Genomic DNA, 17,091 nt, shown 5'->3' on the forward strand with positions numbered 1-17,091 from the left:
GTGTAGCTCACCGCTCCTAGCACTTGATGCATAGAGAACTTTTAAATGAAAACATCTTCCTTCTGCATAAAATGTCAGATGATTGGTTTTTTATTTATTTTTATTGTGTTATTTATTCAAAATGAAAGCTTTTAGAGCAAGTGAAGTGACTCCGAAAAGAGAATGCTCATAGAATAACTTCATATAATAAGCAACTATTCTCTCTTCAATCATTCCAAATCAAACATCCCCCTACTGTGATTTTCAATTCACAGATGGTTCTTTCACATATCGCAAGATGGCAGCTAAGGACTTAAGCTCTAGTAGTGCTGTGGCGATTTCTTCGGTTCCGATTGCTCAGCTCACTTCAACTAGTCGTTAGTTGTCCGCGCCTCACAAGGTAGTGCCAAGTCACTGCGATATTTGGTCTCTGTAGTCATTTTAAAGATAAGGGCGAAGAAGAAGTTGGCTTCCCGAAGATTGAGGAGAAAGATATAAGTATCCGAGAGACCGTTGATCTTTTCCTTACTGTTCTCGACTGCTAGCAGAAAAACGCACTTGCCCGAGGGAAAATGTCTGTAACTCAGGTAGGTACGCCAAGCATATTTTTGGAATAGATACTTAAATAAATGAAGCAGGAATTAAGGATTTTTTGAAATGCTAAATTTGATGCTCGTGACCTGTACATTCCCATGATAGAGATTGCATAGTATACGGTTACGAGCCTGCCATTTAATTCAACGACGCTGGCAAGGCTTGAAACATATTTATAGGTGTCCTTTACTGATATAAATAGTATTATTCTAGAAGTCACCAGTTAATGCTGATTATGAAAAGAAGTTTGTTGAATAAATGAAGTATTATTAACAAAATTATTCATCTCGTTTTAGTTTGCCCGTACTAGTTTACGGCCTTGTCTCAGAGCTTTTTCCACTACTGCCTCTAATTCTTCTGAAGCCAAACATCCCAATGGGTACTCCTTTGGTAAGTGCATAAGTTTCCCAGTTGTGCTTAATTTTATCAGTTCTAATATATATATTGCACTTTCACATATTGCTCTGCGTTGCGTGCTCTTGTTCGTATCCGCCGTTTATCGCACCGTTTAACCTACTTAAACTGGTATCAAATAGTAGTCAATTAGGGCATAAAAGAAGATAATTTTCGATGTTGGCTCTCTCGTCAACAAGCTCTCTATGATTGAAGATAAAGGGGCTCTTCAATATAATTCTTTTCTGGTCGAACTTTCAAAATTTTCTTTCAATAGTGATTTCTCCTGTTCGTCGAAATATTGATGTTAGGGTGTATTATATTCTATCGTTTATTAAGTGGCTGTAGAAATGCACCCTAATACAACAGCTAACATATCGACCAAAGCCATACCAACCAGCTAATATATCATCGCGAAGGTCAATACCCCAATGCATTTTCTTTTGACTTAACTAATATCACTACCGCAATGACACCAGTAAACAAACCTTCATACCTTTAGCTAATTGAAAGAAGTGCCAAGTATTTGAAAGAAACACTTCGCATTTTTTTTTAGCTTCGAAATGTGTATACTTAATGAAATTGCGGCTGTATTCAATCAGAATTTGTTAACGAGCTTTGTGAGTGCACGTGTACTTGACCTAGTAGGGTTCACCTTGTGTTGAGCGGTTTCGGCGGTGAGGTCCATGTTTTGAGTGTGGGCGTAGTCCTGTTATGTGGTGGGTGCATTTGCACTCGGTCATCTGAGGCTGCTCGCAGCTGGTAGGTAACCTTCACTTCCGTTTTGGTTTGTGAAGCTGTAAGAGGTCTTTCAACCGATGTGTAGGTAATTGGGAAATAGGCATGATCCGAGGCCTGACGAAAGCCTTCGTTCATACTTGGAATCTCTTTAAATCCTAACGTAAGCTATTATGTTATCGTGGTATAAGTAGTACCAAATTTAAGGAAAGTCCTACGTAACTGACTTGTGGGCTCTTGCAGTAATAATAGTTTATCATATCTTTTTCGTTATTGCTTTCGTTAGTTTGTTGAAACCGAGTGGGTGAAACTTGTGCAATTCAACTTATTGGTGATTATAGGCCATACATTTTGGCAATTATTTTAAGTGGCCGGCTCTGATTGCTCGTAAACCTGTCGTGTCTCCTCCTTTTCCATCCAATGGCCATCGTTTTACCTAGTCATTCATATCTGTAACTCCTTCGGCATTTTCCATTCTCTCTAAATTGTTGCCAACCTCGCCAATCCTCTGCTCCAGTGGTCGTTTGTCTCCTTTCGGTATCCTGGAAGCCCATTTGTTCTTTAATCATTTGCTTCACCAGCGTTAAAGGCTTAACTGAAAAGCCTACCCCCGAAATTGTTTTTAGCCCTATGACGTCGCTGATGATGTAGGACCATGATGGTGACGACTCCTGCCACTTCTTTTATTAGCCAACTGGGGCATTGGTATTTCATCAATTTTTATTTAAATCAATGGTTTTTGGGGTGATGATAATTTTACAGAAGACCTGCTCGTCATGAAATTGGTTGCGAGTTCTGTATTTTTGGCGCACCAACCGAAGTGTGAGCGCAAAGTTTACTTGACCAAGTATTCGTAATATAATAATTTAGTGCATAAGAAAAATCAGAGAAATGGACGAGCTTTTCCGTGACGTGCAGTGCTATTATTTCAAACCAATGCTTTAGCCGGAGGTTCCCTCGTTCAAATAACAGCTTTAGAAGAACCTTGAAATGTGTTATGATTGCATATATAATGTATTTGTAAAAATGACCCTGCCAAATATAAAATATGACTTGAATGTGTGAAAAAATATATTTCCTAATATGCTCTTTATGCATTGCGATATTGACATTGGGCCATATCGTTAAAATGCATAATATTAATATGCATTACACAATATGAAGATGCAATCTAAATATATATTGAAACAAATGCATATTGCCAAATTAATCAATGATGTTCACTATGAAATTGCCTTATTTCTGTGTCCATTTTATCCACGCTCTTACCTTTGTTTATATGCTACGGCGGGAGCAGATATATTACTCGAAATATAAATATCGGTTTTCGAGGGTCCCATACAGATATGCAGTGTCGAGAGAGTAAATGTGTATATAACAATTCAGCTAAAAACTCGGATTTTTATATGTAACTATGAATAATTTTTAAATCATATGCGAACTCCGGATCACAGAAACCCTTATTGCAATTTATGTTGATATGAAAGAGAAGCGGTGCGTATCTTTATTTCAAAGAAAGGAGAAATATGACCAAATCGTATCCTGGTCCTGAGGAAACCCATATTAATCGTATTCTAGAAAAGGTGACGTTTTGAAATTGGTTTCACCTTTTATCATGTCACGTCGGTTGATATTCGAAGTTCCATTTCAAAGAACTGGTGGAAAATGGTGCGGATCCGTATTGTATACAAATCATTTAGCAATAATTGACCCGAACACTTACGCGGTTAGCATCTGTTTTCCAGTGAATTATCTAAGTTCATACTAGTACAGACATTAACTGAAGGGCATTCATAATGGATTACAAGAAAGAGTTATCTTTGACCGTGCTTTGTAAACGTTATGAAGATACATTTTTCGTACACGTTCGTTCGCACAAGTTCGTACAATGATCCCTTAGAAAATTCAAGAGAAGGCGCTCATAGTATCAGAAAAAGTTTAGCTTTTCGTCGGCCTCTCTTTCTCTCCCTAGAATACTGGTTAAGTTTCAGCCACTTCCATCTGGTGGGTTCATTTTTATAGTTGATTGAAGCAACAAACTTTTTTTAATTTAGAAAAATGAAAAAAAATGTTTTGTGCGGCGATTAAACACTTAATTTTAAAGGCTTGACATCGAAAAAGATCAACGCCGAGTTGGATTAAGTTCTCGGTAAATGTGGCCAGGCATCCAAAAATGATAAACATCTTTCGGGACGTCACGCGGAAGTCACTACCTCTGCGATTGACTAAATCCACGATATGGTGTTAAGTGGTAGACAAATCAAAGTTCGCGAAATAGTGGAGGCCACAGGCAAAGCACAAGGTACATACAGCGTTTTCAATTGTGCATGAAAGATTGGGTGTGAAAAAAATTCGGCTAGATAGGTGCCGCGTTGGCTCGCAGTGGAGAATGAACGCAATCGTGTGGTCTATTCCGAAGCTGGTTTGGCCCTTTTCCGTCACAATCCTAACGAGATTCTGCGTTGATTCAAAACTGTGGACGAAACATGGAACCACTTCTACACTCTAGAGACAAGGAACAATCGAAACTGGGTTTCTGAAGGCGATCCGGCTGCGAAGGCTGTGAAATCGGCCGACAAGGTGACGGCCGCGGTTATTTTGGCATGCCCGTGGAATCATCTACGTCAATTACTTTATAAAAAGGTTAATTACGTCAATTACTAAAAAACGGTAAATGGAGAGTTGGCGTCGTTGCTGCACCGGCTGACTGAAGAAGTCAAGGAAAAAATCTCTCACTTGGAGAAGAAAAAAAAACATCTTCCTACGTGATAAGGAACACCTGCGCAGTTTCGATGACGAAAATTATGAAATGAATGTTCCAATGACTTGTTAAAAAATCTACCGAAATCACCTAATTTCCCCCCGGTGGCATTTTTTTTATTTGCTAACTCGAAAAAATGGCTCTGCGGAAAACGATACATGTCGAACAAGGAGGCAATCGCCAACACACTTATTTTTAGGACCTCACGAAATCATACCTTTTGGATGGTTTAAAAAAGTTGGGAGAAATGCTGGTATGGACCTTTAAGAGGAGATTATGCTGAAAAATAAAAATATCTATTCAAAATAATTTGTTTTTCTATTTTTTGCTAATGGCTTATTGGACGGGCCACATAAACGATACGTTCATGGCCTACGATGCTGTTTCCATTCAGGGGCGGCTGCAACATTTTTCCAGGGTAATCCGGTTTGTTGAGCTATTTCGAAACATTACATTTCCCAAGGAGAAATTAACGTTAGATTCCTCTTGACTCCGTTGCTTCTAGTTAGTAGACTTGATAGACATAAGGGGTGGTTTATTCCATGATAATATATTACAGGCGAAATAAACAAGGCTTTTGCTGATGACATAACCCGAATAAAATAAGGTGGAATGACGGTTCATTCAAGGTGTGTACTACCTATTTAAAGGCAGGTTTTGCCTGGTTCCTAAAGACTATTTACTTCCGACAAAAAATATGAGGAGGATTTCCTTTTTCTTTGTCTTACTTAATTCCTTTCTTCATTTCTTCGTCATCTTCAAGTGAACCTGAAGATGTTCCATAGCATCGAATCCTAGGTCGTGTATCAAAGATTTTAATGTGGAGTTGAAATTTTTCAAATTATTTGGATCAACTAGTTCTCACGTTCATGAAGCATTACACTGTATTTAAAAATCTACTCTAATATTGTCTTTACTCGGTGTACCCTTCATCAACCTCCCTCTTTTTACAAATGCCTCTTTGGCTAATACAGTTTTTCTCCTGATTTCCCCAATGCTATGCACCTTTCCATCAAAATATTGCTCAAATACATACATAAACTGCTACATATGCTCCAGTTTATGCCCTCCTACTGGAATGTTTGACGCTTTTCATCTTCCCGAGAATCTCGTAACTTTATTGTTTTTGTTGTTAATCCTCATCCCCTACCTCTCTATCTGTCCTTGTAAACACTCAATAAAAAGGGAATCCCTTGGCTGTCTCAGTGGTTATTGCTTGATCATATGCAAGCCTGACTTGATCATCTCGCCGCCCGCTTGAATTACCAGCTGAAGCCCCCCATGCCTCCCTAAACATTACGATCCTCGTATTTTGAAAAGCAGCGGCGGTGACGGGAAATCCTGTCTCCCTCCAATCATTACTCATACTGAATGTCCATTGCTACTCCTACCTGCGTTGTCTGATTCGTTTAGATGTTTCGAGTAAGTCTTTTATCTCTATTAACTATAACCTTGTTTTGCAATATTTCCATTAGCTTTTCTGGAAAGAAAATGGATGTATCCATAATATTCTGGCAGTATATTTTGTGTAAATGGCTGTCGACTGTACTCTACTTTTTTCGATTGGTATTTTGACCAGTGGTTGTGCTCTGCGTTAATGCAGTCCACCTTGGACGTCCAGCTCAACTTGGCGTTTGTGACTACTGCCCGTCATCCTGAGTCATAACAGGGGCTGACAAATTAAAATTTCCGCTTCAAAATTTTTTTTTAGAAATCGCTAACCTTAGAGCCCCTATTCTGTCATTGGACAAACGTGTATTTATGTACAACTTACATTTTTTATCTGCCCTAACTTTTATTCATCCAGAGAGTTTCACGACTGCTTAGATTTCCTTCATGGAGTGATGTTGCGCAGTCATTTGCTCGTTTATCATGGTCCCCTCTTCTCCTTGCCACTTGCATAATGCTTTCGGATGTCGTTTCGACAGTGCCTAAAGGTCGAAGGTGCGTTAAAAATATATTTGAATACAGTCAAGGATACATGCACCGTGATGGGGAAGCATTTGGACGTTTAAAAGAAGTGGCCGAATTGTACCACGGTGAATGTTCTAATGGTAGTACAAATATTGCCTTGAAAGATGAAACCAGAACCTTCTCTTTTAGTAGCCTAAACCAATTTTTCTCCCCCCCCCCCTCTTAAACGTTGTGGTGTATAAATAATTCCTACGTCCCTGATTGCAGTAGATTTCTGAGTTGTAGGTGCTTCGATGGTAATCAAGGTCGGATGACGAAATGTCCCGCCAACGCTCGGTTGCTTTGCAAACTCGTGGTATGTCGCATAGCCAGACTCCAAGAAATATCTGGGGTGTACGCGTCTGGTCATGACACAGTAATTTGAAATCAGAACATGACAAGATTCCAGTTTCGCCATAAACCGCTAATAGTTTTTAGAGACCAGATAGAAGGCATACTAAGATTTTACAGAGCTCTTCGAGTGGCTTTGATCCAACCGTTGATGAAAATAAGACCCGTCAGATACCACACTCATTCCGACCATCCTGTCTCCCCCGTAAGCATTTTTGGGCCATTTTAATGACTCGGGGACAGGTGTTGTGTCGCCTTGAGATACCTCGTAATTTATCGCGCATATAACTTGCTGGATGGCCACTCAGTATGTCATTTACTTCAAAATTTCGGGAACGAATGGGGCAAAGGGGCGCTCCAAGTATAGATTGCTTCCACTTTGAACAGACTCAAGGCTTTTGATAGCACTCTCTGTGGTAATATTTTAAAAGCTTCAGTAATCGAGTGAATTTCTCTTTGGAATTAGTTTCTGTTCATCGATGAGGAGTTCAAGAGACCATCTTCTGGAGGAACCTACATGGAGAGTAGACGTGATGACGCTGATATTACGCTTATTGAATGATTTTTCTTATCGACGACAGAATTGTTAAAGTAATACAGGTATTACCTGTATAATCATTAGTTTTTAAACTAACATGCACGATAAATTTGGGAAGTTTAAATTGTATAAATTGATTATTTGTGGTACACTGTGAAGTGTTATAATTGTATGCTTTTGCCTATTACGTGATTGTGAATTTTTGGTAATTGATTTATATGCGTTACCTGTTTGGATGAAATAAGTTATTATTATTTTATATTGCAAAATAGATAATTTGATATCTCTATGAATCTGGAACATGGTGTAGAAATCGAGAATTCTCGATGAGAACATACATTACGATCCAAATGGCGTTCAAGTTCTATAATGATTCGATTTTTTCTTGAACCGGGAGTATCGTACATATATAATAAGATGTGATGAGCTAAAAATACGTGGACACTCTGAATGAAGACAAGAAATAGATGGCTGCACCGTGCGCAGGGTTCCAATAGGTGTCGCTGTGTTGGTCGTGTTTTCATTACTGTAAATGGCGTCGTTTTGTGTACAAGAAATACATCATTTTTCTTCACTTGCGGGTTTAGCACCTATTGAAATTTATCGCCTATTGAGTGAGATATGTGATGGTGTTTTGGGTGTGAAAAATGTGCTTTCGTGGGTGTGACAGTTCATGGATGTGATAACGAACCCAAAAAGCCTCGGCCATGGGCAAAACTTTTCCAGAGGGCGAAAGAATGTCGTGGGGAAAGTGTGAAAATCTACTATTTTACAGAAGCGTCCTCGGCGGCCGTGGAATCGTAGGTAACATAGGCGTTGCGAAAAATGTGCGTATCTACATGGAGATAATGTTGGTAACTTTCCGAAGTGTCAACCTTTCTGTGTTTGTCGTTCGGCAGAAAAATTAGGAGACCTTATTACTTGAAAGCATCTCATTGTGGGATCGATGTGTGTTGACCGAGGCCTATCGTACGCGCAGGTCCTGGCAAAAACCGAAACTACAGTTTCTCACTGATTACTGTGATAACAACGGCACGTGAAGCGATGAGAATCCACGAAAAGAATATTATCGTATTCCAAACACTCACGGAGAACAATCGGGAATAAGAAATCCATAAAACGAGTTGCTACCCGATTTAGATTATAGCTGAAAGTCGTGGGTATCCATGTCTCAAGAGCAGGGGGTGCTTTTGCACCTCCAGGAATCATTTTCCGAATAAATTACTCGAAGGAAATGCGATGAATTGGCGACAGTGTTTTGTGATGGAACTGACAGTAATATATTCCGATCGTTTACGAAGCACTATATGTGGTCGGTGACGGACAACTGTAAGACAGTACTCTTTGTCGATTGCCTGCTAAGGAAGATCTACTTAACCACTTCCTTGAAGTAAATAAAACTGCCAGCATGACCTTCGCCATGTTCCGGTCTTGACTTGGCTACTCTACCTTGGACCCACTAAGGTCATCTTTTGTAACGGCCGGGACTTCTGTTCCGGGTTGTTCCCATTGGTTTGATGCTCTTCTCCTCTGGCAATTGTTTTATATTGGACATCATCTAGAACAGGGAAATATGGGAATTTTCGCAGTCAAGAATATTTTTCAAGGGACAAAAAAAATGTTTTATGACATTAAAATTTAATATGATATTTATAACGATTTTATGGTTCTGTAAGTTAGACTTAAATTTGCCAAGTATAAGGTGAAACAAACCCTTGTCCTACATGGGAGTAGATGCCGGTAAATACCACATGGAGAAGTGCCATAGCAACAGCTGAGAGCAGACGAAGTCCAGCCAATAATAACGAACAGCTTTACGTAATAGACCTTCTGAGTGCTACTTTCAGTGCTGAGTATGACCTTACCAACAACTTATTTGCATAAATGGTTCGCCTTTTGTAGCCGTATATTGTCAAACTGGAGGCTTCAAGGTTTAAATTGAACCATTAAGATGTAATTAAAATTGATGTAGTTGGAATTTAGATTCGAGCGAAGCGTTGTTCTTTTTCTTTTTTTAGTTACAGTTCTATTAGTAATTTATTTAAGGTTATGTGGAGCCGAATAATGTTGCATAAAGAGGAACTCATTAAGTTTTCTTTGCTGTGCCAAGTCATCGGTATACTACCTTGATCAAAAAGTTCCCGGAATAATCACCGTGTGGCGCTCCCATCGTTCCGATTTGAGTTCTGTTTTTTTTGTTAAATTGGTACATCTGTTGTTGATATTCCCTTTAAATCTTAGTGTCATAACTTGACATTTGCAAAAGTTACGGTCGGTTTTCGGTATGTCCATCAGTGCTTCCTGCGATTTTTCCATTACTTCCTCTCGGCTGCTAAAACGCGTTCCCCGTAATGGTTTTTTAACTCGATTGAACAGAAAGAAGTCACAGGGAGCCAAATCAGGTGAATTCGGTGGCTGTTGGATGGTATTTGTTGCATTTTTCGTCAAAAAATTATGAATAATGATAGCACTGTGCGACGGTGCGTTATCATGGTGCAAAATCCACGAGTTTTCTGCCCACATTTCTGGTCTCTTTCGGCGAATTGCTTCACGCAAACGTCTCATAACGCCCAAATAATACTCCTTGTTTACTGTCTGGCCTTCTGGAAAAAATTCATGATGCACTACACCGTTGTAATCCATGAAAACCGTCAGCATTGCCTTCTTTTTTGACTGAAAACGACGTGGTTTTTTTGGTCTCGGCTCATTTGGTGAACGCCATTCACTTGCCTGATGTCTGGATTGCGTGTCGTACTCATAAACCCACGTCTCGTCTCCAGTAATGATCCTTTTGATGAATGTGGGATCGGATTCAGCCTCGCAAATCATGTCTTTTGCGACGTCAACACGGTCTCTTTTTTGCATGAAATTGAGGTCTTTTGGCACCAACTTTGCTGCTACACGACGGAAACCCAAATCATTAACCACAATGTCTTGGGCGGATCCATAGGCAATGTTCAAGTCCTCCGCTATTTCTCTGATGGTTAATTTGCGGTTATTGACCAACATTTCTTTTACTTTATCAATTTTTTCACCGACTTTCGATGTCGATGGTCTGCCACTGCGTTCATCATCTCCGATTGACTCACGACCACTTCTGAACCGCTCGTGCCACTGGTAAACGACCGTTTTTTTTAGAGAATCGTTGCCGAAACACTTTTCCAACATTTCCAACGTCCATGCGCCACTAAATCCGTTTTTTACGCAAAATTTAATACAAGTTCGTTGTTGCAAATTTAAATCCATTTCTGAAATTGTAAAAAATCGCCAACACACACAGAGATAGATGTACTCTTGGCTACGTAACTTTTGCAAATGTCAAGTTATGACACTAAGATTTAAAGGGAATATCAACAACAGATGTACCAATTTAACAAAAAAAACAGAACTCAAATCGGAACGATGGGAGCGGCACACGGTGGTTATTCCGGGAACTTTTTGATCAAGGTAGTATGCGATCTTCCGCCTATTGTGGGAGTTTTGACCTTTCACAACGTTCTATTTTTGTTTCGTTTGTAGGACGTCTTCTCTTTGTTTCTTTAGCTTGCTCTGCACTGGTTTTATTTCAAGCATGCCCGTTACTTTAACAGAATTGCAGTCTCTATTCCTTTCTTTGAAGAAACCCCGTTTTTCCTCAAGGCCAGTCTCAAGGCGTCTCTTACCTATGAACTCCATTACAATTCCTTGATTTTCCTAATAGTTGACGCTCCTTAAAGTAATATTTCCATTTTACACGAATAATTGTGCACCTTCTCTGTATTTTGTCATAATTAAATAAGGAGGCAGATGAGATTCTCATCATTAATATAATTACAGTCTTGAATGGCAAATTGCAATGCATTCGGAAGCCATGCAGTAGGTACATCGCATTTTCACTGGTTGAGATTTTGTTTATGCCGTTAGAAAACTGGAGAATCAATTGCCCTTCGTTATAACTCTTTTTGGATTATAACCTGGTGTTTGAAACTACTGAACATTTTATTTGAAAAGTAGGATTTGCTACTCTGGTATTTTTAGGAAAATGCATACTATTTCATATCATTCTGATGGCCAATAGTGTAATCAGGACGGGCTATAGATATTACTGTTGATTTGAATTGATGGACGTAGTCGTCTGTCCGTCCAAACTCATTGTACAGTCGTTAGAAGAGGAGGTAGCAGCACAACTGAGAACATGAATTGTAATACACTCCCACTTGGCGGATCCATAGGTTAGAAATCATGTTTGGTGTTCCGTGGTATGTGAAAGTTCTGCTTGGGAAAGTGGCGTACAGTGGTGGGGCACACTGAGTCGTATTCAAAGCATCGTAAGTTTCGCTTTGCACCGGTGGAACCACCTCCTCCCTCCCCTTTTCCTTCGGAGACGCCAGGTAATTATTCCATTTAAGAAGAGAGCCATTTCCGGGAAATTCACTGTTCCACGACACATTCCTCTTGAGTGCGTTGCTCCTGTGTCTCGGGCATATGCATGGCACTTCTCTGCAAGGCGCACTCCGTTAGTACTCCAGAATAGGAAAAGCATCCATCATTATGATTCCTGGTTACCAATCCTAAGATTGAATCCTGATTTCAATTTTTCTATCGGCTAATATCTTCTTCATTTCTACATGTTTCGTCTTTGTGACTTCTGTTATTTTTTCGTTCGTCCATCCTTCGTCTGTATTATTCTACCCTTCTACTTGGTCTTATAATTCTCCTCTTACCATGTTTCCGATCGTTTTTAGCTATGGTTATTGCCGATGTCTCACTACCATGGATTCTGTGACTGTAGTATTTATGCTCCAAATGCTGTTAGCTTGTTTATAGAAGACACGGGTAGTTTCAATCTGACCTAGTGATAGTCGTTACATCAACTCTAACAGAAAAATTGAAGAACCCCATATGAAGTCTCTTATACACAAGGGGATGAGGAACGCAATATCGCAGTAGGAATTCATGGGAAATACTACGGAGAAACCGCAATATGCAATACAGTCCTTCATTGACATTGATTTTACTGTGCTTAAATAAAAACTGTTACTCACCAGAGATATCTTTTACACATGGCATGCTGAATATTTTTATTGTGCTAATGGGTTCTTCTGTTCCTGAATTCTGTACTCAAGAATTTGATCGTAAGTGAAATAGTTCAAATCGTGTGTATTGGTAGTAACCACGCGAAATTGTCACATCGTTCTCTACCTCAAAGTTAAGCATTGAGAAAGTCTAGCATAAGGACACCTAATGCATTTTCTTGGATAAATTAGTACATAGTATGAGGAATTATAATTATTGCCCAAGTAAAAGCAAATTTGGCATCCTTAACCTGCGTACATCTCATTGTCCAAGCTGGAGTAATTCCTATTCAATATGTAGTTCGCTGTAGGAGCAATCGTGGCCTATTTCCCGTATGATGGTCCATTGATTTTCTCAATCTCGGCAACATGCAGAGGGGAAGATAATAAAAATAATTTCTTGAATTTAATTCGTGCGTGTAAGACCAGGTAGTGTGTTATAATGAAGTAATAATTATTTCTAGGGTTGCCTTGCCCCCAATCAATGCAATTTTCTTCGTGTGGAAAGCCTTAAGGGATATTCTATGACCTTTGCGATTCAGAAATCATTGCTGATTCTAATGCCAAATTAATCAAACTATTTCATTTCTTGTAGTTTTTTTATTGATCGGCTTAGTTTCTATGCTACTTCTACTCATGTACTAAAGACCATGATTTTGTCTTGTTCTTCTTTATCGTCTTCATTACTTTCTCAAAATCGATGAGCGACTTCCTCAGATCGTCTACTCTCTGCCACATTAGATATGTCGTCAACAAAACGCAGAATACTGATTGTTTTGTTCACATGTACTCTCTTCGGAGGTATTGCTTGCAGCATTAACTTCACTCAATGCTATCTCGGTGTGGACGTTGGAGATAGTGGGTGAAAGTATGGGTGAAAGCTATCCTTAAGAATGGCTCTTCTTGCTGTGTTTCGCCGGAGATTTGAAATTTCATATCCGTACATAAGTGAGTAATGCTAACACAAGGTGTATGAAATATATTTTATCTGTTTAGAGCCCTTAGAGATGGTCTAGGGATGCCTCAGTGGACGTACTTGTATCTAGCAGGTGAACCTCCCATTAACAATCCAGCTTTCTTACCCAGAAGCTGAGGCGAGTCAAACTTGTGTCAGCATCGGCAATTCTTTGCGTGCAGGCCTTGCAATACTTCTTTTTCAAGTGTCAGAAGATTTGACTGGTTTCTGTACATTTGTGCGCTCAGATATCTTTTTCTATTGGCTGCCGAAATGGTCCTTTCCATTGATACGCCGGTTGATTTCCTCTCCAATTCTTGAAATTCTGGAGTGAGGTAAGAAACATTTCCATATATTTCGTCGTCTTAATTCGGTTCCTACTGCGTATTCAAGGTTGACATAGAAAACGGAATTTATCAAAACATCCCGCAATAAATAATCAGTTTTTCGTAAAATATTACTAAACCGAATAGTGTAGTTCAAAACAAGGCGAAATCGTAACCTTAAAGAAAAACTATCGAAGCGAAGTCTTGTAGATATTTGTTAATTGGTAAACGGTCTTCGACGAATTAGGATGCGTCTGAATTAGCATGTGTCTGAAGCTAACGAGATATATGTAGAGAAGGGCGGACAGCATACCCTGGGAAGAGAGGAGCAGAAATGAAAAATATTATGTATTAGAGGAAAAGAGGAAATTTGAGGGAAATTGGAAGAAGGAATAAAATGGGCATGAGGGAGGTATTGAGAGGTAACGGAATTTTGATTACCAAGACAAGGAAGAACTTTAGGTATGGGCCAAAGAGGAAAGAAAATCACAAGTATTTCAGCTGTCGTGAAGTATGTTAACAATTATGGGGCCTGAATACAGAACTAACGTAAAAGGAAAAGAAGTTTACTTTCTGCATGCGTATTAAAAGTAAATAGAATTAGGTATTAATTACCAGCTACATTCCAAAACACTCCTAATTAGTGGGCTCCCTAATGTCACAAAAGTGATGATGAACATAAGGCGGATAGTGATAGGAATAAAGTTGTTAATGAAATGTATTAAATCACCCCATTGTTTGGGTACCACCTTAATTTCTAAAATAACTTTTCAGTGCAATTCTTGTGAACACTCAATCATAACAGGACAGCAAAATTATTTCTTTAACATTCCATTTTTTCTCAATAAATTCGCGTGCGGAGAAGTGGAACTGATATGTTCAGGGTTCGTCTCTCCTTGTAAAATGCACAATTTGTCGAACAGTGCCAATACTCTTTTTGATTATTGATCCTAACATTATCACTGCTTCTTGAGATAACACCTCTCCCAATGCACCCTCCCGATTCTATGACAGTAAGTTTTATGTCTATTTTGTTCGCAATCAATCAAAGAAGTTAAATGCCATAAACACAAAATATCCCGCTGGTCACAATAAGTGCCTGAGGCTTTGAGGGCACCATTTATGGTAATGGATTGAAGAATATGGATTCATGCATTAATGTTGGCGTATCTCTCTCTCTCATTTATGTTATGGTCGTAACTCGTGTGAGAGAAAAATATCACTTGTAATTGGTGTAATCCCGACGCACATCACCTTTGTGTGCAAAATAAATAATTATTTTTAACCTTAAATATATCTGTTTGACAGGCTCTATATATTGTTTCCATCCTCCGACCTACTGATGTGGTATGGAACCTGGAATATTTGACCTCATTTCAGCTCATAGTTACATTGTAATTTCGTGATGCTTTTTGCTCTTTCATGGCAGTTTCCCAAGAACCAGACTGCTTTTCCCTGCTCTTCGTTGAATTCTCGAATGCTTAGCTGAACATTCGATGTAGGGTCCGATGAGAAATAGCATCCTTCCTTCACGTTTTTATCTTTGTTGTTTCCAACTATGTGTTTCAAAATGTTACTTGGGTAAATCCGAAAAAAGGTAGAAAATATAGGAGGGGGGTATTAAATGGTTGCGAGATGTGAGCCGTAGTAGATGGGAATGTGTTTGGTAAGCGGGGAAGGAGAAGGAAGCAGGTAGGAAGAGTGTAGAACTGAGGAAGGAAATAATATTGGGCAAACAAAAGGAAATTGATGCGGAATGTAGTCTCTATCAGTTGTTAGGAAAGTGCAAAACCTGCCTTTAAGAGATACATTACCAATGATGATGTTTCGCAATTGTTTGCTTATTCAAGGTGACATCGCATACACTACTTGCTATGCATGGTTTTTCGCCAAGGAAAGTGTGATATGTCGGTGGCAGTCAACTATTTATGTATGATAAACAAAAAGCCACCTGAACACCTCCGAGTTAGCAAGCCCGTCTATTCGTTAGTTCTTCGTTTAAATTACGGTACTGTACTAAGAAATGTGTAATAGGGGACTGAAAACTCACCCTCAGCATTAAAGCGGTGGTGAAAATTACAATTGGTGCATAATGGTTGCGGAATGACGTTGTGACATAGACTATGTTATGTGGAATTTATTTTATTCGTTGTTTCAGTATGTTCAGTGTATTTGTTCATGGAGTCTATTGATAAATGTTGCCGCGCAATCGATTGGTTCGTTGGGTAGATAGATAAAACTTGTTTGGAGGGTGTTGTGAGGTATCTCAAGGAAAGATAAGCCCTGCGATTAGGACCAGCTGGCCAAAAGGTCACCCGGACAGACAGAACCTTGGTGATAACGGTGAAGGTGTTTGTAAAATTGACTACCCTACCAAAAAAGCAGTGATTCGCCTCGTGGGAATTCGTTCTGGTTATTGTTTGAGGCAGAAATTTATTGTCATTTTGATCGCAATCATGTTATTCCATTAGCAGTGTTCCAATTCATGTAAGCATTAGGCGTTTCTTAAACCTATTGAACATTGAAGGCGGTAAAATCGTTTGTGGCTTTTGACAATAGGCTATTTTGGCGATATCTTATTTTTAGAAGATAAGAAATTTGCATAAATATGAATAATTAGCATATTAAAAATGTTTTATGCGACCAGCGTGGTATTGCATGATATTTGAATCGAACGTGGGCTTTATTTTAGACGGAACTCGTTTGTGGGTACAAATTGGTCAAGTTAGATGTGGAAAATGATAGTGGAAAGAGAAGAGTGCCCATTTTTATGTACATTTTTTATTTTTAACAGCTTAGCTGTGGAATAGGGTTCAATGGAAAGGGAGTGTTTTATGATGATTTAGGAAAAGAGGTAGGTGGAGGTCATAACCATTAGCGATTGAATGTCACTAATTATCATTCAGAAACGACAATTGTTATCAGTTTTCATGACATTACTCCTCTCCCCCCCCTCCCCGATCTGGGTATCGAAGGGGGGTCCAACACTGCTGATCCGAATTCTACTGCAGCTTGGGTCCTACCTTTATATTTTATCTGGTGGATATGTTGAAGTCGCTTCCACGATGAGACCGCATGGAGAGTGACACCTGCATATTCTATAGAGAGTTCACAAGTCGTTGTGAAGTCATTTTTCTTAGGAAATGTAATTGCATGATTTGAATAACAAGTATGCCTTTTTTACAGATGAGAGATGTCGAGAGCCATAAATTATTCATCAATATTTGGATGATTGATACACTCAACCTTTGAAACTTCCTCGTGTATTAATTTATTTTAAAGATATGGCTTTGCACAATTCAACTTGCGTGAGTTTGCAAAACAAGCCCTTGTCAGCAAACTGCGATATTGAGCGAAAATACGCAACCGATAGTAAAATATTTGTTTGGCAAGGTAGACATCTCAGCAACTGCTCAATAAATGTGGTTCTCAATGAATTTTTATCAATG

General features: G+C 39.1%; 1 protein-coding gene across 2 annotated transcripts in view; it reads left to right on the forward strand.

Moving 5' to 3' along the window:
• The first annotated feature begins 328 nt into the window (after positions 1–328).
• The window catches only part of Mcad (Medium-chain acyl-CoA dehydrogenase), a 40,895-nt gene continuing 24,132 nt past the window's right edge, over positions 329–17,091 (forward strand). Inside the window, exons 1-2 of one of the 2 annotated variants that reach the window (XM_071589845.1) lie at positions 329–566; positions 870–963. In XM_071589845.1, the coding sequence (XP_071445946.1) occupies positions 552–566; positions 870–963 (109 nt within the window). In that variant the 5' untranslated portion in view covers positions 329–551. The remainder of the gene's footprint in view (positions 567–869; positions 964–17,091) is intronic. The other variant, XM_071589844.1, reaches the window with a different exon arrangement.

The sequence above is a fragment of the Hetaerina americana genome, unplaced genomic scaffold (genome assembly GCF_022747635.1).
Source record: "Hetaerina americana unplaced genomic scaffold, ioHetAmer1.1.p SCAF_4, whole genome shotgun sequence".
NCBI lineage: Eukaryota > Metazoa > Arthropoda > Insecta > Odonata > Calopterygidae > Hetaerina > Hetaerina americana.